This window comes from Nerophis ophidion, linkage group LG06 (assembly GCF_033978795.1).
Source record: "Nerophis ophidion isolate RoL-2023_Sa linkage group LG06, RoL_Noph_v1.0, whole genome shotgun sequence".
Classification (NCBI taxonomy): domain Eukaryota; kingdom Metazoa; phylum Chordata; class Actinopteri; order Syngnathiformes; family Syngnathidae; genus Nerophis; species Nerophis ophidion.
The window spans coordinates 21,958,462-21,980,539 of NC_084616.1; the positions used below are offsets into that span (position 1 = coordinate 21,958,462).

Below are 22,078 nucleotides of genomic sequence, written 5' to 3' on the forward strand. Positions count from 1 at the left end.
TGAAACTTTACTATGGATCACAGCGGACATGGATCCCGACCACTTGTCAACCAGCAGGTTTCGGTGAGAAAATTGTGGTTAAAAAGTCGCTACTTACCGGATATCAGCTGAGCTTGCGCCTCCCGTACAGCTGCCGTCGACTTCCCCGAGAAACTGCGAGTCAACACCCGGCCGTGGACGTACACTTCACACTATCAGGTACTGTTAATCTCACTAAAACACTAGCAACACAATAGAAAGATAAGGGCTTTCCCAGAATTATCCTAGTAAATGTCTCTAAAAACATATGAATCCGTTTAAATGCAACGCGACTGCAATCACGTTTTATTTTTTTTTCTAGTCCGTTACTATCAATATCCTCAAACACGAATCTTTCATCCTCGCTCAAATTAATGGGGAAATTGTAATTTTCTCGGTCCGAATAGCACTTTTTGTTGGAGGCTCCCATTAAAATCAATGTGACCATATGAGGAGCCAGGTGCGCCACTAGGGATTTTGGGCCCCATGAAAATAATCTTTACAGGGCCCCCAACACATAATTTCATCATCATTGGGGGCTTCTCTGGGCCCCCCTCCATCATGGGCCCCTAGAATCAGTCTCCTTTACCCCACCCTTTTTGGCGCCCCTGTGAGGAGCCATCAACATGTGACGTCATCTTCTGCGACTTCCGGTAGAGGCCGGGGTTTTCTCCAGTTGCGAACTTTATCGTCTATGTTCTCTACTAAATCCTTTCAGCAAAAATATGGCAATACCGCGAAATGATCAAGTATGACACATAGAATGGACCTGCTATCCCCGTTTAAATAAGAAAATCTCATTTCAGTAGGCCTTTAAGAAGTTGTTTCCTTGCAGCCCTCTCACCTGCCTTGTCACCCTCGTCCTGCTTTGTCCAATCCTGCATATGTTTAAAATTACAGCAATAATTGTTCTAATAAACATTCATCCATCCATTTTCTACCGCTTATTCCCTTTCGGGGTCGCGGGGGGCGCTGGCGCCTATCTCAGCTACAATCGGGCGGAAGGCGGGGTACACCCTGGACAAGTCGCCACTTCATCGCAGGGCCAACACAGATAGACAGACAACACTCACACTCACATTCACATATATATATACATACATATATATACATACATATATATGCATACACATACATACATACATATGCATACACACACATATACATATATATATATACACACATATATATACACATATATACATATATATCAATACATATATATATACACATATATATACATATATATATACAGTATATATATATACATATATATATAATACATATGTATATATATATATATATATATATATATATATATATATATACACACACACATATATATATATATATATTTTTGCCTTTTGGTTGGGGACCCTTTGGGACTGTGTGACAAGGGGTGGCACTTTTGTGGCTTCTGCTGTGCTTTTTTTGTGGACTTCTGGATCTTCCTCCAGGGAGCCTTTTGGCCATGGAGACCAGCTGCTGGGTTTCTGGCACACCAGAGTCCGTTTGGAGAGACTGGAGGAGATGCAAATGAAGAGACAGGGCTGCAGAGCTAGCACTGAGCGCCGGGATGGACAGGCTTCACAGTGTTTTGGTTGAATGAGCAGGTATCGGACACCTCATGTCTCCTTAGACGCATCCTCGTTCATCCATGCGGACTGGAGATCGGACGAGTTAGTGGGCGGCCGAGAGTGGAGTCGGCTCTCTTGGTTGCTTTGTTGGGTCTGCTCTTGTCTCTGGCCATACTCCCTCCATCCCAACAAACGATGGTGTGGAACACCGCAGAGGCCACCACAGTGTATATATTTATTTTATTTTTTATTCATAGCTGTATGTAGAAGTGGCTTGTTGCTTCAGCTCTGCTCTTTTAATGTCTTTAATGTCCTTTGTGTTCTTTGATGTTTCCCTCTTACACATATGTAAGAGGGATGTGTGCTATGGCTTTGAGTTGTTTTTTTTCCCTTGGCCTCAGTCTGGACCCCCTCTCCAGGGGCCCAGGCTTAGACTAATTGGTTTTCTCAGCCCCACCCCACACACACACAGTTTACCTGTTTCTCACCTTTTTTGTAAAGGGCCGCTGAAAGTTGGCAGACCCGTCAGCGATCCTGTTCTGTCCCCCTATAATGTTTGTCTTATCTTGAATGGGATAGGGCTGAAAATTTTAATCGTCCCTCGGGGATTAATAAAGTATTTCTGATTTTGGAAGACATATGTGTTGAGCAGTGTCGTACGGTGAGGTTTATAGCTGGTGAGGCACTGACGTAATCAGAATCAGATTTACACTCAGCACAGATTATTTGCCATTTGATTGGCAGCAGTTTACGGGTTATGTTTAATTTTTGCGTTATTTACACATACAAACTGTTGCCCACAAAATGCACATTTCATTAAAAACAAAACAAAAAAAAAATGAGATCGCAGTCTTACCTTCACTTATAAATGAAGTCCTTTTGCCGGTCCTTCAGGATAAATATATGCATCACTTTCTGGGAAAAGTCCTCCTTATCTTTCTTCAGTTTTAAAAGTCTTTTAAGAGTTCAACATAGTTGCCGCGATTAGCAGAGCTCATACTCTCATAATTTCCACGAAATGCTAGCAGCTGTTTGGCGAGGAAGCAATTCGCATTGATGAGGTCTTATAAAATCTCTCGGTTCTTTTTACCTTAGCATTATGGACACTGATGTTGAGTCGCCTCTATTCATCCTAAAACCAAGTCTTTTCTCGTCATCCCAAACGTTTTTAGCGCCATCTGGTCTTGAATATGAACGGCCGACCGCTCATGTTTGGTAAAGCTTTTTTGCAAATTCTTTAGGTCACAAAATCCCATTTGAGTCCACAGAGTACCACAGGTTGAAAAAAGAAGGCAAGGAAAGCAGAAATGGCGGTTTCTTGTAGAACATCCACAAAGCCAGTCTTTTCACGTATACCACTCCGTTTGGAAAGAGCGGGTAACTTTCCGTCCTATTGATTGAAACAAACCATTCAGCTCCGGTGTTGGTCTTCCTTTAGTAATTATATACTGCTTGGAATGAAAGTCCACTTTAGAAAACTTTTTATAAGTGTGGAAATACAGTCATCCATGTTGAAAGTCGGTGTGCACGAGAAGGAAAATACAATCGCTGCGGCACTTACTTGCTGAGGCCAGTGTATGTCTGGGATCATGAGCGCCCCTATCGTGAGGCACGAGAACTGTTTGCCTCACCTCTGACTTTTTTCTCTGCCATTTTGATGGCTCACCAGCACACAAAACATGTTACTCGCTTGCCTCACTTCTGACTTTTTTTCTGCCATTTTGATGTCTCACCAGCACACAAAACATGTTACTCGCTGTGGCACTTGACTCGCTAAGGCCACCGTATGTCTGGGATCATAAACGCCCCTAACGTGAGGCACGAGAACTGTATGCCTCACCTGACTTTTTTTCTCTGCCTTTTTGATGTCTCACCAGCCCACAAAACATGTTACTCGCTGCGGCACTTGACTCGCTGAGGCCACCGTATGTCTGGGATCATGAGCAACATGAGCCTCCCTATTGTGAGGCACGAGAACTGTTTGCCTCACCTCGGACTTTTTTCTCAGCAACACACCAGAAAAGAACACGTTCTGACCACACACCAGACAGAGCAGTTAATGAGGGATTGAGAAAATTCTGCGATTTTGAAGAAAAAATTATAAAAATTGGTGAGGCTACCGTATTTCCTTGAATAGCCGCCGGGCATGTAATATGCGCCTGCCTTGAATTACTGCCGAGGCAAACTCGCTCCCCAAATTTATTGGCGAATGCTTACTTTTACCGCTGGGTCAAAATCGTGACGTCACGAGTGACGATTCCTCTGTCAACATTTCCAAAATGGCGGAGGAGTTTATCTTTGCTTTTACTACGTGTAAACCAGGGGTCTTGTTCCACAGCCATACAGATTACACTGATGGTTGTGATATAAAACAACTTGTCTTTAACACTCTTAGTAATATGCGCCACACTCTGTGAACCCACACCAAACACATTTCTGGAGAATATTGGCTCCGTAACACATTATAAACGCAACATAAGAATTAATCAGAATTCCAATGGATCCATGACTCTTGGCAATATTATACACCCCGCTAGCACCAACCCCCCCCCCCCTTCCCCCCTCTCTCCCCTCTATAATATGGCCAAGAGTCATGGATGCATTGGAATTCTGGGTAATTCTTATGTTGCGTTTATAATGTGTTACAGAGCCAATGTTCTCCAGAAATGTGTTTGGTGTGGGTTCACAGAGTGTGGCGCATATTAGTAAGAGTGTTAAAGTTGTTTATATCACAACCATCAGTGTAAAAGGTATGGCTGTTGACCAAGTATGCATTGCAATCTCGTATGAGAAGCAGCGATATGCATGCGTCCGACCGGCATGCAGATAGCATGGTGTAAAGGTGGATGCGATGACATGTTGTAGAGCAGTGGTCCCCGACCACCGGGCTGCGGCCACAGAATAATTTTTTATTTTTATAAAAAAAATTTTGTATCACACTCAATTTTTTACTGCATGCCATTGGTAAGCGCAGGGGTGAGAAGAGGTTTTAAAATTATTAGCGCCTGCTTACTATTACCGCATGCCTTGAATAAGCACAGGAGTGAGAAGAGGTTTTAAATTAATTAGCGCCCCGGCGGCTATTCAAGGAAATACAGTAAATTAAAAATAAAAACAATTAAAATAATTTTATAAAACATTTTATTTCTTTGTATGATCTCAAGTGAGGCACACTGCCTCACCTGCCTCCCCTGACCGCATGTCACTGATGTTGAGTAAGAAGGACCACCGAGACAGAATAGTACTTGGCCAAGTTTTTTTTTTTACTAAAGCTTTAGGAGACCAGCCCTTACAATGCGACAATACCATCACCAAGAGAACTACATTCAAACAAAAAGACTCAGTTTATGTGGCGCGAACACAGACCCTCCCCACCCAGAAGGAAATACTGCCGTTGTTCCAGACACAGTAATGCCTTCTCCACAGAGGGAGTATTTTATTCTACTCGCAGCCTTCAAGGTTGACAAAAAGTTTAGTAACGGACATAAGATAAACACCCTAAAGAGTTTACATGGGAAAATATTTGCTGCTATGCTGCATAGCTAACTATGGATTAAGAAAGAACACTTAAAAATATGTGCATTCTTCAAGCGCCAACGCAGACGGATTCTTTTAGCGGTACTTTAATAGAAGTGAGCAAGTGCTAGCTCACGCTGCCATTGTTGACACACTGAGCAGACAGCTGCTTGGTCTCAAACTTGCTAAAAGTAAATTCTAGATTATAATTCATGCACCTGTCCCCTGGTAGTAGACAAATGTGGCCATGGACCAACAGGCTGCTCCACGTTTACATAAGCCTTCGTGAGAATTGCGATTGAATCTTCATCTAAACGGAATTATGTGAGCGTTCGGTCAGTTAACATCCCAGCAAGAGTGGAGTTATTACAGTGTTTGTTTTATTCTGGTTTGTTATTGTTAGTTTGTATGATCAGTACCTAGCAATAATGCAAATGCTATAGTGTCACAATTAAACTGCATCCATCACTCAGCTTTTAAAACTTATAGCCCATACTCTGTGTCCGGATTCAAATATATAAGGTTCTGGATCATAATTTTTCCAGAAGTTTTTGTTGATGGCTCTCACAAAGTCAAATTGATTAGCATTTTTGTTGACGGGGAAGGGATCTGTGGTTCCTACTCCTTACACGAGCACCCTCATCATCTCTCAAAATTGCTCTGGAATCTCTGTGAGACTGATACTGTTTTGATCATATCAATTTATTCGCAAACTTTAGGAGTATTTTGGTGTCATAAATCAGACATATATGACAATAGCTTCAACATACAGAGAGGAAACTTGTTTTTCCACTCTACCGGTACTTCAAGTTCTTGGGAATCCAAAAGGGCCCCACTCATAAAACTGTTAAAAATGGGTCATATGAACTTCAGGTTTATCTATCGATATACAGTTAAAAGTGTTTTTTAATGTTTTTTCTCCCCATTTTGTTAAAAAAAACGTTTTCCCGCAAAAAATTTACAAAGTGGAAAATTTGATGTGACGTAAGTGGACCCTTGAATATGTCAATAATTTATAACATTGATTTTAATTCATTATTATTTTTGCAGTGACAGCTTTAAAGCAGTGTTCCCCAACCACCGGGCCGCGGCGTGGCCCGATTGGTACCGGGCCGCAGAAGTCCATCCATCCATTTTCTACCGCTTATTCCATTTCGGGGTCGCGGGGGGCGCTGGCGCCTATCTCAGCTACAATCGGGCAGAAGGCGGGGTACACCCTGGACAAGTCGCCACCTCATCGCAGGGCCAACACAGATAGACAGACAACATTCACACACTAGGGCCGATTTAGTGTCGCCAATCAACCTATCCCCAGGTGCATGTCTTTGGAGGTGGGAGGAAGCCGGAGTACCCGGAGGGAACCCACGCATTCACGGGGAGAACAAGCAAACTCCACACAGAAAGATCCCGAGCCTGGATTTGAACCCAGGACTGCAGGACCTTCGTATTGTGAGGCAGACGCACTAACCCCTCTGCCACCGTGAAGCCGGCCACAGAAGTATTTTTTATTAAAAAAAAAAATTTTTTTTAATTAAATCAACATAAAAAACACAATATACACTTACAATTAGTGCACCAACCACAAAAACCTCCCTTTCTCATGACAAAGAAGAAAAAAAAAAATGAAAAAAAAGGACACCCCCCCGGGCCGCGGGACAAATTATTAATCGTTGACCAGTCCGCGGATAAAAAAAGGTTGGGGACCACTGCTTTAAAGTAAAGAAAAGCCTGCAAGGCAGCTTTCTGGTATTAGTTAACATTGTATTTCACCCGTATGATCTTTTATTCAACATTTTTTTTGTTTTTTAATAGTATTTTCAGAATTATGTTTTGTTTTGCTGCGGGCCGTAAATGACGTTAGTACCGAATCTTTACCAAGTGCAGAGACGTGACAGCCACTTGACTTCAATGCTGGAACATTTTATGGCAACTAAAGATTTCTTCATGAAGACAATGCCTGACAGGATAGAATCTCAAGAACTGGGCAATAAACAGAAAAATCAATTCAAATTAAAACCTCAAACTCAAAAAACCCATACACTCGTGACTTATTATTAAAATACAGTCCAGCCTGGATTGATTGTATGCAGAATAGCTTGTCACATTACAATAATAAATAAGTTTGACAACAACAAAGTCTACAAACTAACTTTCTACAATGTGCAGACATTATACAACCTATTTAATGCCCCCATCAAATAAAAACACACATGAACACTAAGTAAATGAAGGATGGCTATAATAAAGCAATTTAACAAGGGCACAAAAGTATTCTGGAAAAAAAAATGATTAAATGTGTTTCTATGCATCAATATTGATGATCTCTTAAGGATATCTATAAAATACTTGAAGAACACACAAAAGAATGTGTGCGAGTGTGACAGGTCTCTGATGTGTAAATGTACACAACAATTAAATGTTCAATACTATGATCAAAACTCATGATCAATCTTTTAGTGTTCATGCAAAGTCTAAATAAGGGACATAGGACGATGAAGCTGATGGTTACAAGTTAGAAAACAACAGCAGGTCATTGTTGCGGTGAAACAAAAAGCTGCCAGGCAAACAAAAGAGCAAGGCGACTGGGATGTCAAAAGTACCGCGTAGCAAGTAAGGCCCAAGATGGAAAAGTACCTTCATCATCCATGGCCGACAAAAAGTCTCCACCTGAATTCTTGCACGGTAAGGTGAGGGAGGGGGTGGGGGGACAATTCTCTGTTCCAGTCATTCAGGTCTGTCTCCAAAGGTGTCTGTTGGTCCCGGACGCCGCTCCGGCTAAACCAGTTTCTTGGCTTCAAAGAAGCCCTTGAGGTGTTTCATCTGCCATATGCCAGTGATAATGAGGATGAGCGTCTGGGCGATGGACCACCAGAGGACGCGTTGGTTGGTGCTCTCGCTGGTCATACGGAAGCGCTCCTCTCGATACTACGCAAGGACAATGTTACGCCGCTGGGCAGCCAGAAATACAAACAAATAGGTACAGTTGAAGTGTTTACTCACCCGCTGGTAATTCTGCTCCTTTTGAATCTGCTCCACCTGATCCAGGAGCTGCCTGGCACGCAGCTGCAACTCAGTCAGCTTGTCCTTGGCGGCAATTTCAGGGTAGTTGTTGGTATGTTCCCCGACCTGAATATCCAGGTGCACTCTCTGCGACGTAGCAAACACACATTTACTTTAGTGTACTTTCATTAATTGTACGTTTACTATGGAAAAATTACATATTTCTCACTGTGAGTGCTCACATTAGGACTAAACCCATACATGTTGAATAATACTTCTAATAATACCTCTGCTCCTTAGTACCGGGTAGTCTACATTCTATTAGCATCTGCTGCAACTTTCCTGCAAGGAGGCTAAAAAAGCAACCACAAATATGGCCAACCTGGGAATAGGGATGACTAATTCCCTACCTACACAAAATTCCATACCAATTACCGTAAAATCAAACGGTACACTATTTCAACATATTTGTTGCACGTGACGACTCAATCACTTGGCGTGCAAACAGGCATATTTTGGAGTAAAACCACCTTCACGAAGTGTAATTTTCCATACCAGCAAACGTGTTTGCTAGAAAATGTTTAAAGGGGAACATTATCACAATTTCAAAAGGGTTAAAAACAATAAAAATCAGTTCCCAGTGGCTTGTTGTATTTTTGGAAGTTTTTTTCAAAATTTTACCGGTCCCGGAATATACCTAAATAAAGCTTTAAAGTGCCTTATTTTCGCTATCTTCGAAACCACTATCCATTTCCCTGTGACGTCATACAGGGCTGCCAATACAAACAACATGGCGGTTACCACAGCAAGATATAGCGACATTAGCTCGGATTCAGACTCGGATTTCAGGGGCGTAAGCGATTCAACAGATTGCGCATGTATTGAAACAGATGGTCGGAGTATGGAGGCAGATAGCGAAAACGAATTTGAAGAAGAAATTGAAGCTATTGAGCGAATAGCTATTGACGCTATTCGTCCATAGCGTGGGTGTACCCAATGAAGTGACCCATAGCATGGCTGCCTTATTAGCATCGCCGGTAAAATGTGCGGAGTAAACGATCAGGACTTTCGCATCTTGTGACACTGGAGCCACTTAAATCCGTCGATTGGTAAGTGTTTGTTTCACATTAAATGTGCGTATCTAGTTTCAAATGTACATACAGCTAGCGTAAATAACATGTTAGCATCGATTAGCTGGCAGTCATGCCGTGACCAAATATGTCTGATTAGCACATAAGTCAACAACATCAACAAAACTCACCTTTGTGATTTCGTTGACTTAATCGTTGCAAATGCATCTGAAGATTATCCATACATCTCTGTGCCATGTCTGCCTTAGCATCGCCGGTAAAATGTGCAGACACTCTGGCAAATTCAATGGGGGTCTGGCGGCAGATTTCTTGCCAGTGGTGCAACTTGAATCCCTCCCTGTTAGTGTTGTTACACCCTCCGACAACACACTGACGAGGCATGATGTCTCCAAGGTTCCAAAAAATGGTCGAAAAAATGGAAAATAACAGAGCTGAGACCCGGTGTTTGTAATGTGAAAATGAATATGGCGGGTGTGTTCCCTCGGTGACGTCACGTTCTGACGTCATCGCTAAAAGACCGATAAACAGAAAGGCGTTTAATTTGCCAAAATTCACCCATTTAGAGTTCGGAAATCAGTTAAAAAAATACATGGTCTTTTTTCTGCAACATCAAGGCATAAATTGACGCTTGCATAGGTTTGGTGATAATGTTCCCCTTTAAAAGTGAGACTCCGCTTTTCAAAATGCGCTCGCTTGATGCTAAAATATATTGGATTCGCCATATACACACGACTGTTTAGCATTAGCGATTTCAACACCTCCAAATTTAGTAATAAAACCTGAAACTAAGCCAGAGTGTATATGTACAATACCAACAGTATAAACACTTCATATCATGGTCATTTGTATTATCATGGTATTGTTAAATGTGCTCAAAAGTAATTATAGACTGCAATCTTTAAATAAACAAACAATGTACTTCTATATTTTGGCTTACTAAAAGACATATTTCAATTTGTTTTGTTCTTCTGTTGTCATTTGTAAATGTTTAGATGGGGGTGCACTTCCTGTTGTAGAAACGTCCATGTATGGATCTTCCTGTCAATGTACACAACTGAATATCTTAGTTGCACGGACAGTAATGTGCTTGTACGGGTTTAGATCAGGGTATGACATTTGTAATGGGGAAATACATTCATATGCTTTGCATTCCCGTAAGCATTTAAGCTAGCTAGCAATTACCACGATTTGAGCAGCATATCCGCTTTGGGAGTATGTCAAAGTGTTTAAGATCATTCTAATTTAAAACAGTAATAGTAAGTGTCAGTAGTTGTACTGTGATATTTATAAGTACCAGACAGTGATCACTACATCCTTAGTCTCGTTTTTCCAGCATGAATTGTTTAAGCCGTTCAGGAAATGCAAAGTCTTGCTTTATCAGAGTAACCCGAAACTAGCACTGGGGTCCTACCAGTTTCCCTCCAGCAAACAGAGCCATCTTGGTAGAGTTGGAGTGCAGACAAATCTGGTGTTCTCCAGGAGTATGGGATGTGAAGGTGAAGCGGCCATCAGATCCATACTGACGGGACAGGATGACCTGAAAAGGTCGGAGAAAATCAAATCTCGAGATTTTCTGTGTGTGTGTCGGCTTCACACCTCTTATTTTCCCCATTCCGTACACACCTTTGCATCAGGATCCTTGATTTCAACATGCATTCCAAGACCAGGGGTCGACGGGAGAAAAGAATTGGTCTGTTTGTCCCACAACTGAGTTTTGTACTTTCCTGTAAATATGACACAAGTCATTCAGTCAACGGATGGATACACAGACTTTGTGAGACTTCCACAAAGACGAGGTGTAATAAGACTTTTCTAGTGAGAAAACACTTTAAAAAGTTCAATCTCATTTTTGTTTTTTCATTTTGCTGTGTTATTATTACAATATATTTACTGCAACTAGTTTGTACTATGTTGTGACTCAAACACGATGTAACATCCTGGGAAAACACAGAACACAGAGCCACAGTGTCAAACTGCACTGAGCCGAGTCAGAATGTTGAAAATATATATTGTTATTACAACCATATGTTACCAATTTATCTCTACCTGCCACATTTCTAGCCAGTCAACCCTCACCACATCAAATTGATTTAGCATTTCTTACGGCAGATGTCAACTTTTTTCTGATATGTATTTTTATATTCCCCACGCAATTTTTCCACAAATGTCTTTAAATACACATTAACAATGATCCAGCACACATAAGTGGAGTTTAGGAATGAATAGCAGTGACATAGCCACCCCACTCACTGTACCTTGCAGTTTTAAAATAAAAACATGACATATAATTACCAAATTCATGTTAGCATTTAAAATAGCAACCGAATAGAGCTCTAATCGCCAGCTCACGATTAGGGTGCCAATTAGCAACTAGCAATTAGCGGTGCTCTACTAAATTATTTGAATATCTTAGTAATGCACAACAACAAGGTACCTTTAGCACAATTACAATTTTAGACAGGATATATTAGTAGGGCGTCCCCACCACCATCCATCAGTTTGGCCAGGAAACTGTTGAAGACCCTTGTTTTAATGCATACCCCACAACACATTTGGCATAAATTAAGTATTTTCAAGCATAACAATTAGGGATGTCTGATAATGGCTTTTTTGACAATATCCGATATTGTCCAACTCTTAATTAGCGATAGCAATATATACAGTCGTGGAATCAACACATTATTATGTTTAATTTTGTTGTGATGCCCCGCTGGATGAATTAAACAATGTAACAAGGTTTTCCAAAATAAATTAACTCAAGTTATGGAAAAAAATGCCAACATGGCATTGCCATAATTATTATTGAAGTTACAAAGTGCTTTTTTTTTTAACGTGCCTCAAAACAGCAGCTTGGAATTTGGGACATGCACTCCCTGAGAGAGCATGAGGACGTTGAAGGGGGCGGGGGTGTATATTGTAGCGTCCCGGAAGAGTTAGTGCTGCAAGGGAATCCGGGTATTTGTTCTGTTGTGTTTATGTTGTGTTACGGTGCGGATGTTCTCCCGAAATGTGTTTGTCATTCTTGTTTGGTGTGGATTCACAGTGTGGCGCATATTTGTAACAGTGTTAAAGTTGTTTATACGGCCACCCTCAGTGTGACCTCTATGGTCGTTGATCAAGTATGCTTTGCATTCACTTGTGTGTGTGAAAAGCTGTAAATATTATGTGACTGGGCCGGCACGCATAGGTCTATTGGCGGTTTTTTCTTTTCCCTACGTCCGTGTACAAAGCGGAGTTTTAAAAAGTAATAAATTGTACTTTTTTAAAGCAGATAACGATAATTTTGAAACAGATGCCGATAATTTCCGATATTACATTTTAAAGCATTTATCAGCCGATAATATCAGCAGGCCGATATTATTAGACATCTCTGTTGGAGCCAAACTTCATTATTTGCTTATATTTTTATTTATTTACTTTATCTAATTGATTGCTGGCCTCAGTTCATGTTTTTTTTTTCTTTTTTTGGCAGATTGCTCCGCCCACTTCCTGTTAAAAACCATGAAGTGGTGACAGGGATAGGTTTGTTGCTATGGTGAGGTTGCCATGGTGGCTTCCTTTAATTGGGTTCAGCTGGGAACACTCCGGGCGATTGCATGAGGACAAACAGTTTTCGACCATGTCGTGTCGAGCCGTGACAATGTGCCGACTCAAGGTCAGCGTATTTTATGTTATATAGCCTACATTTGTTTTAATTTGGATAGCATAAAATAAACGGATTGTCATATCCAAACTCAAAACTACAGTACTGGACATTCAATCATTTGCACATGTCAAACTGGTCAACACAGTCACCCCAAGAGGTAAGGGCTGTACAAACTCTAATAACAATGTGTAAATGAGCTAAAAATGTCAACACAACAGTAGTATTAGCCTTTAGAAGAGACCAAACCAATCAGAGCGCCCTGTTCAGTATTGTGGCCACTGATTGGCTCAGCCTCAGCCAGCAATGACGATATTGACTTAAGAATGTGTGAAGGTGACTGTGTGGATGTGATTCCATATCTAGAGGGCTCTCATAATGTTATGAGACATAATTAGAAGGTCGTTAACAGGTTTTTATGATCTAACTATGAAACTATTTGATTAATAAACCAGGATTTGTGGAGGTTTGATCAAAGGTCGATGATTACAACATTTTACATTCTTCCATCCATCCATCTTCTTCCACTTATCCGGGGTCGGGTCGCTGGGGCAGCAGCCAAAGCAGGGAAGCCCAGACTTTCCTCTCCACAGCCATTTTGTCCAGCTCTTCCCGGGGGATCCCGAGGCGTTCCCAGGCCAGCCTAGAGACATAGTCTTCCCAACGTGTCCTGGGTCTTCCCCGTGCCCTCATACCGATTGGACGTGCCCTAAACACCTCCCTAGGGAGGCGTTCGGTTGGCATCCTGACCAGATGCCCGAACCACCTCATCTGGCTCCTCTTGATGTGGAGGAGCAGCGGCTTTACTTTGAGCTCCTCCCGGATGTCAGAGCTTCTCATTCTATCTCTAAGGGAGAGCCCCGCCACTCGTTTGAGGAAGATCATTTTGACGGCTGTTACCCGTGATCTTGTCCTTTCGGTCATAACCCTAAGCTCATGACCACAGGTGAGGATGGGAACGTAGATCGACCGGTAAATTGAGAGCTTTGCCTTCCGGCTCAGCTCCTTCTTCACCACAACGGATTGATACAGCGTCCACATTGCTGAAGACGCCACACCCTTTCCAGGCGAGAACCATGGACTCGGACTTGGAGATGCTGATTCTCATCCGAGTCGCTTCACACTCGGCTGCGAACCGATCCAGTGAGAGCTGGAGATCCCGGCCAGATGAAGCCACCAGGACCACATCATCTGCAAAAAGCAGGAGACCTAATCCTGCGCCCACCAAACCGGAACCCCTAAACGAGGGCTGGGCGATATATTGATAAACTCAATATATCGGGGGTTTGTCTCTGTGCGATATAGAAAATGACTATTTCGTGATATTCGAGTATACGTTCTCACGCAGTCGCTTTTAGCTGCGGGCATTAAAACTGCATGCGTTTCTTCCCCTTTCTTGCCTCTCCTTCACACAGACACTTAAAACAAGCGCACCTTCTTACATACGTCACACGTGCAACGTCACACGCCCTCCCCGAGCAGAGAGGTAGCGGCATGGGTAACATTAGCTGTGATGCTAACGGCGTGTTGCGAGTGGGAATACGAAAGAGAGAAGGTGCGAATCTGGTGAAAAATGGAGGAAAAATTAATTCCCAAGAAAAACAGCACGGGGTTCATCGTCTGGCGGTGGTTTGGCTTCAAGCGGGAACATGTTGAACATAGGACATATACTATTTGATATGCAGCTCATTTTTAGGTGACACTTATTGAAATATTTTGTGTGACATCATGCACAAGTGCACTTTATTTGTTTTTAACTATTGTAGTGGGGTTCTGTACAAAAAGTGCACTTTAAAGGCCTACTGAAACCCACTACTACCGACCACGCAGTCTGATATCAATGATGAAATATTAACATTGCAACACATGCCAATACGGCCAGTTTAGTTTACTAAATTACAATTTTAAATTTCCCGCGGAGTTTCTTGTTAAAAATGATGACACGTGCGCGTGACGTCACGGACTGTAGAGGACATATTAGCGCAGCACCATTTGCGGCTAAAAGTCGTCTCTTTTCATCGCGCAATGAAACAGTATTCTGGACATCTGTGTTGCTGAATCTTTTGCAATTTGTTCAATTAATAATGGAGAAGTCAAAGTAGAAAGATGGAGGTGGGAAGCTTTAGCCTTTAGCCACACAAACACACGGTGATTCCTTGTTTAAAATTCCCGGAGATGAAGCTTTACTATGGATCAGAGCGGTTAAGCGAACATGTTTCCCGACCACTTGTCAACCGGCAGGTTTTGGTGAGAAAATTGTGGTAAAAAGTCGCCTCTTACCGGAGATCAGCTGAGCTTGCACCGTCCATGCAGCTGCCGTCGACTTCCCTCAGAGACTGGCCTCAAGACACACCCCTCCGACTATCAGGTACTGTTTAATCTCACTAAAACACTAGCAACACAATAGAAAGGTAAGGGATTTCCCAGAATTATCCAAGTAAATGTGTCTAAAAACATCTGAATCCGTCCAATTGCAATCGCTTTTTTTTTAAACTTAATTTTTATTTTATTTTATTATTTCTAGTCCTTCGCTATCAATATCATCATCCAAAAATCTTTCATCCTCGCTCAAATGAATGGGGAAATTGGCGTTTTCTCGGTCCGAATAGGTCTTGCTGCTGGAGGCTCCCATTATAAACAATGTGAGGACGTGAGGAGCCCTCCCCCTTGTGACATCATTGTCTGTGACTTCCGGTAAAGGCAAGGCTTTTTTATCAGCACCAAAAGTTTCAAACTTTATCGTCGATGTTCTCTACTAAATCCTTTCAGCAAAAATATGGCAATATCGCGAAATGATCAAGTATGACACATAGAAGGGACCTGCTATCCCCGTTTAAATAAGAAAATCTCATTTCAGTAGGCCTTTTTTTAAGTGTTGTTTTGATATGTCATCTTAGTGACATCGTACACAAAAGAGCACTAATAGCTTGTTTTAAAATATCTCTGACAATCTTGCAATTTCTCTTTTGAAATTACATGAATGATTGTGCGATTGCTTAATAACTGTTTAATAAAATACAGTTCTGGTCAATTGACTTAGTTGTGATTTCCCTCTCTGCATGAAAGTTTTAAATGAGCATACCGTATTTCCTTGAATTGCCGCAGGGCATATAGTATGTGCCTGCCTTGAATTACTGCCGGGTCAAACTTGCTTTGCAAAATAATTAGCGCATGCTTAGTATTACAGCCTGGTCAAACTTGTGACGTCACGAGTGACACTTTCCCTGTCATCATTTTCAAAATGGAGGAGGCTGATTTCTATACCGGTAATTTGAAATCGCATAAAGGGAAGAAGATTAAGAGCTATTCGGTAGGATTTAAGGTCCAAGCTATTGACTACCGGTATGCTAAAAAGAACAGTAAGTAGCTATGTTTTTATTAATATACCAGACAGGCACTGCCGGCTGGAGTTGGCGGCGTGGGAACTCCCTTGTCACGTGATGAGTTCCCAAAGAGTAAATAGCAAGAGCAAGAGCATAACAGTCACTTCCTGCTACCGACATACAACTACAGCTGATTGGACTAGAGCGGTCACGTGAATAGGAAGTGCGCAAAGAGTAAATAGAAAGGCAAGAGCCATAGTCTCCACAAATGTATGTATGTATTTGACATATGCGTTACCTAAAGGTAAGACCATAATAACGTTTTTTTTATTTTTTTTATTAAATGTGCTTTTAATGATGGTATCCTTACATCATACTCAAATTTTTACTGCATGCCTTTTTTTAGGCGCAGGAGTCAGAAGAGGTTTTAAATTAATTAGCGCATGCTTACTTTTACCGCATGCCTTTGGTAAGCGCAGGGGTGAGCAGGTTTTAAAGGCCTACTGAAGTGAGATTTTCCTATTTAAACAGGGATAGCAGGTCCATTCTATGTGTCATACTTGATCATTTCGCGATATTGCCATATTTTTGCTGAAAGGATATAGTAGAGAACATCGACGATAAAGTTCGCAACTTTTGGTGCTGACAAAAAAGCACTGCCTTTACCGGAAGTCGCAGGCTATGACGTCACACGTGTGGGGGCTCCTCACATATTCACATTGATTTTAATGGGAGCCTCCAACAAAAAGTGCTATTCGGACCGAGAAAACGACAATTTCCCCATTAATTTGAGCGAGGATGAAAGATTTGTGTTTGAGGATATTGATAGCGACGGATTAATAAAAAAATAAAAAATAAAAAATCAAGTTAAAAAAAAAAAAACATGGTTGCATTGGGACGGATTCAGATGTTTTTAGACACATTTTCTAGGATAATTCTGGGAAATCCCTGATCTTTCTATTGTGTTGCTAGTGTTTTAGTGATTTTAATAGTACTTGATAGTCAGAAGGGTATATCCACGGGTGTCTGATGGAAGTCGACGGCAGCATTATGGACGGCACAAGCTCAGCTGATCTCCGGTAAGAGGCAACTTTTTACCACAATTTTCTCACCGAAAACTGCCGGTTGACATTTGGTCGGGATCCATGTTTGTTTGACCGCTCTGATCAATAGTAAAGCTTCACCTCCGGGAATTTTAAACAAGGAAACACTGTGTGTTTGTGTGGCTAAAGGCTAAAGCTTCCCACCTCCATCTTTCTACTTTGACTTTCCCATTATTAATTGAACAAATTGCAAAAGATTCAGAAACACAGTTTTCCAAAATACTACGTAATCGCGCGATGAAAAGAGACGACTTTTAGCCGTAAGTGGTGCTGGCTAATATGTCCCCTCCAACCAATAACGTCACAAACAAGGCATCATTCCGTGACGTTTTCAAGAGGAAACTCTGTGGGAAATTGAAAATTGTAATTTAGTCAACTAAACCGGCCGTATTGGCATGTGTTGCAATGTTAATATTTCATCATTGATATATACTCTATCAGACTGCGTAGTCGGTAGTAGTGGGTTTCAGTAGGCCTTTAATGCAGTATGAAGAAGAAGGTTTTAATGTAGACACATAGCATCATCATACTGCTGTGATTATTTATATGCATCAAGTGTTCATTCAAGGCTAAGGCAAATAATCCAGAGATATATAATGTATCCTGCTATTAAAAAAAAGGCCATGTCGCCCAGTCCTACCCTAAACTTACATTCTGAGCAGGCGAATAAAAAATCACATTTAAATTTAATATATACTTCAAATACAACCGATTAATGACCCAGATGTCTAGAAGGAAATGTCATGGAACAGGTAGCTACTATTTCCTTGAGACCGCACTGAAGCCTTATTTATGTGGGGTAAATAAAAATCTAGCCTATCTTTAAAGGCCTACTGAAACCCACTATTACCAACCACGCAGTCTGATAGTTTATATATCAATGATGAAATATAAACATTGCAGCTTTTTTAGTTTACTAAATTGCACTTTTAAATTTCCCGGGAGTTTCTTGTTGAAAACGTCGCAGAATGATGAACTCAAGACGTCACAGGTTTTTAGGAAGTATGAGCGCTGCACACACACACAGCTAAAAGTCGTCTGCTTTAACCACATAATTACACAGTATTTTGGACATCTGTGTTGCTGAATCTTTTGCAATTTGTTCAATTAATAATGGAGAAGTCACAGTAGAAAGATGGAGTTGGGAAGCTTTAGCCTTTAGCCACACAAACACACCGTGATTCCTTGTTTAAAATTCCCGGAGGTGAAGCTTTACTATGGATCCGAGTGGTCAAGCGAACATGGATCCCTAGCAAATGTCAACCAGCAGTTTTCGGTGAGAAAATTGTGGTAAAAAGTCGCCACTTACCGGAGATCAGCTGAATTTGTGCCGTCCAAACAGCTGCTGTCGACTTCCATCAGACACCGGCCTCAAGACACCCGTGGATATACCCTTCTGACTATCAGGTACAATTAAAATCACTAAAACACTAGCAACACAATAGAAAGATCAGGGATTTCCCAGAATTATCCTAGAAAATGTGTCTAAAAACATCTGAATCCGTCCCAATGCAACCACGTTTTTTTTTTTTAACTTGATTTTTTTTTTTTGTTGTAGTCCGTCGCTATCAATATCCTCAAACACAAATCTTTCATCCTCCATCAAATTAATGGGGAAATTGTCGTATTCTCGGTCCGAATAGCTCTTTTTGTTGGAGGCTCTGTCACGACAAATTTCTATCCCCCTACAAAAACCTTCCCCCCCCCATTTACTTCCGGGGTCATGATTAATACAGACGTTTTGTTAACGCTATATTATAAAAATATAACGCTATATTATAAAAATATAACGCTATATTATAAAAATATAACGCTATATTATAAAAATACAGACGTTTTGTTAACATTATATTATAAAAAAAATTAAAAAAAATGTACAAACACAAGCTATGGGATGACGTTTCCTCTAATGTCATCCCGTAGTTTGTGTTTGTAAATTGTTTTTTTAAATGTTTTTATAATATAGCGTTAACAAAACGTCTGTATTAATCATGACCCCGGAAGTAAATGGGGTGGGGGGGCAGGTTTTTGTAGGGAGAAGAAATTTGGCATGACAGCTCCCATTAAAAAACAATGTGAGGATGTGAGGAGTTCTCAACGGGTGACGTCATCGTCTGCGACTTCCGGTAAGGGCAAGGCTTTTCTGTTAGCGACCAAAAGTTGCAAACTTTATTGTCGATATTCTCTACTAAATCATTTCAGCAAAAATATGGCAATATCGCGAAATGATCAAGTTTGACACATAGAATGGACCTGCTATCCCAGTTTAAATAAGAAAATCTCATTTCAGTAGGCCTTTAAACCCACTTCCGGTAGTCACAAGCAGGTACAATGCTAACTAGCTTCCTTAAGCTAACTGTCAGCAACGTCTTACCGATGACCATGGTCTCGTCTGGGATTTCTTCAATGAAGCATTTTTTCTCTGTCTCTCCTATGTGGAAGTAGAGGGCGTAACTTGGATAAATACAAACTGCCATCAAAATAACTCCGGCTGTAGTGACGGTCGGCATCATGAAGCCTCCTCCGCTCGCTTGCACACGTTAGCCGAAAGCAAGGGGCGTCGTTGGAGCTCTGTGACGTCATCGCCCAAATGCGGAAGAAGGAAGGGGGATTTCCTAAAGCGCCATTTAATTTCGCCCCGAGTTTTGTCTGTCGATCTGCATCAAAGTCGATGGGAAGCAGTAAGATTCAAAACAATTGTAATATTTTGTTTAAACAACATTATGAACGTGTTAACATACCAATGCGCACCTAAGAACGGTAAATCTGGGTTATTATGCTGACATCATTAATATAGAGCAGTGGTTCTCAAATGTAGGTACGCGTACCCCTGTGGGTTCTTGAAGGTATGCCAAGGGGTACGAGATTTGTTTTTTTAAATATTCTAAAAATAGCAACATTTCAAAAACCATTTATACATACAGTATATTTATTGAATAATACTTCAACAAAATATGAATGTAAGTTCATAAACTGTGAAAAGAAATGCAACAATGCAATATTCAGTGTTGACTGCTAGATTTTTTGTGGACATGTTCCATAAATATTGATGTTAAAGATAATTTTTTTTGTGAAGAAATGTTTAGAATGAAGTTCGTGAATCCATATGGATCTTTATTACAATCCCCAAAGAGGGCACTTTTAAGTTGATGATTACTTCTATGTGTTGAAATCTTTATTTATAATTGAATCACTTGTTTATTTTTCAATAAGTTTTTAGTTATTTTATCTTTTTTTTCCAAATATTTCAAGAAAGACCGCTAAAAATTAGCTATATTTTGCACTGTTATACAGTTTAATAAATCAGAAACGGATGACACAGTGCTGTATTTTACTTCTTTATCTCTTTTTTTTCAACCAAAAATGCTTTGCTCTGATTAGGGAGTTTTGAATAAAAAAAAACGTTCACAGGGGGTACATCACTGAAAAAAGGTTGAGAACCACTGGTATATAGCAGGGGTCGGGAACACTTTTGGCTGAGAGAGCCCATCCATCCATCCATTTTACCACCGCTTATTCCCTTTGGGGTCGCGGGTGCTGGTGCTTGTCTCAGCTACAATCGGGCGGAAGGCGGCATACACCCTGGACAAGTCGCAAACTCATCGCATGGCGACTGAGAGAGCCATGGAAGCCAAATATTCTAAAGTGTATTACCGTGAGAGCCATATAATATTTTTTAACACTGAATACAACTAAATGCATGCATTTTTTTAAGTAAGACCAACATTTTTAGAGTATAATAGGTATTTTTTTTTTATAACATTTTTATTCTATAGCCAACAATAAATAAAATACTTCTTACCATTGATGCGACTTCTTGAACAGGTACGGTAGAAAATGGATGGATGGATGGATTAAAATGCTTAAGAATGTTTTATATTTCGAACGTTATTTTAACAGGCGACATATCTTGCACCTGTTATCCAAGATGTCCTGTTGCAAGGTGGTGTTTTTCATTTTCTAACAATACTTGTTCCTTTTTAAAATGTGTATGACAGAGAGCAATGCTTTAACGGTAATAATAATTATTTCCAGTCATAGTGACATGTTAATCCAACCATTGTCCGGTGATTTTTTTATAAATTGTTTTAATTCCTTGTTCATTTTTTCCCGCTGTTTCTTTCGCTAAATTAGTGCAATGCGAATGTATATCCGCATTAAAATATAATTCTCAGGCCTTTTTCTATTAATTGTTTAAGAATGTGGGGGGCGGCATAGCTCGGCTGGTAGAGTGGCCGTGCCAGCAACTTGAGGGTTCCAGGTTCGATTCCCTCCTCAGCCATCCTAGTCACTGCCGTTGTGTCTTTGGGCAAGACACTTTACCCACCTGCTCCCAGTGCTACCCACACTGATTTAAATGTAACTTAGATATTGGGTTTCACTATGTAAAGAGCTTTGAGTCACTCGAGAAAGGCGCTATATAAATATAATTCACTTCACTATTTTTAACACTGTGATTACCAGTGGAATTATTCATTACTTAGAGTATTAGGAATTTCAGCTAAGATGTATCTGAGAGCCAGATGCAGTCATCAAAAGAGCCACATCTGGCTTTAGAACAGGAATCCCCAAACATTTTGACTCGGGGACCGCATCGGGTTGGAACAATTTGGTCGGAGGCCGGGCTGTGTGTATGTATATATATATATATATATATATATATATATATATATATATATATATATATATATATATATATATATATATATATTAGGGCTGCGAATCTTTGGGTGTCCCACGATTCGATTCAAAATCGATTTTTTTTCAATAAAAAAAATGAACAATAGTGTCACAGTGGCTTACACTT

At 40.7% G+C, this 22,078-nt stretch overlaps 2 protein-coding genes across 3 annotated transcripts in view; one reads left to right on the plus strand and one right to left on the minus strand.

The window, feature by feature from the left end:
* Nucleotides 1-7,010: 7,010 nt before the first annotated feature.
* On the minus strand, nucleotides 7,011-19,845 carry LOC133554384 (transmembrane emp24 domain-containing protein 4-like). Its single transcript, XM_061903081.1, has 5 exons — nucleotides 19,646-19,845; nucleotides 10,826-10,926; nucleotides 10,614-10,739; nucleotides 8,112-8,258; nucleotides 7,011-8,036 (listed from the first exon to the last, which is right to left on the minus strand). Exons 1-5 carry the CDS (start codon nucleotides 19,782-19,784, stop codon nucleotides 7,887-7,889), a joined length of 663 nt encoding a protein of 220 aa, XP_061759065.1. The 5' UTR covers nucleotides 19,785-19,845; the 3' UTR covers nucleotides 7,011-7,886.
* An 82-nt stretch (nucleotides 19,846-19,927) lies between these two features.
* Nucleotides 19,928-22,078, plus strand: part of ikbkg (inhibitor of nuclear factor kappa B kinase regulatory subunit gamma) — a 55,782-nt gene continuing 53,631 nt past the window's right edge. For both annotated transcript variants that reach the window (XM_061903076.1, XM_061903078.1), the window contains exon 1: nucleotides 19,928-19,952. In XM_061903076.1, coding sequence (XP_061759060.1) covers nucleotides 19,943-19,952 — 10 coding nt within the window. In that variant the 5' untranslated portion in view covers nucleotides 19,928-19,942. The remainder of the gene's footprint in view (nucleotides 19,953-22,078) is intronic.

What these genes read in the sequence shown, in the direction of transcription:
- LOC133554384 (XM_061903081.1), bottom strand. Translation starts at nt 19,784, where the DNA reads ATGATGCCGACCGTCACTACAGCCGGAGTTATTTTGATGGCAGTTTGT. An exon ending in TCAAGGATCCTGATGCAAAG is followed by an intron (nt 10,740 to 10,825) that starts GTGTGTACGGAA and finishes CGACCTTTTCAG; the next exon opens with GTCATCCTGTCCCGTCAGTA. An exon ending in AGGAGCAGAATTACCAGCGG is followed by an intron (nt 8,037 to 8,111) that starts GTGAGTAAACAC and finishes GTCCTTGCGTAG; the next exon opens with TATCGAGAGGAGCGCTTCCG.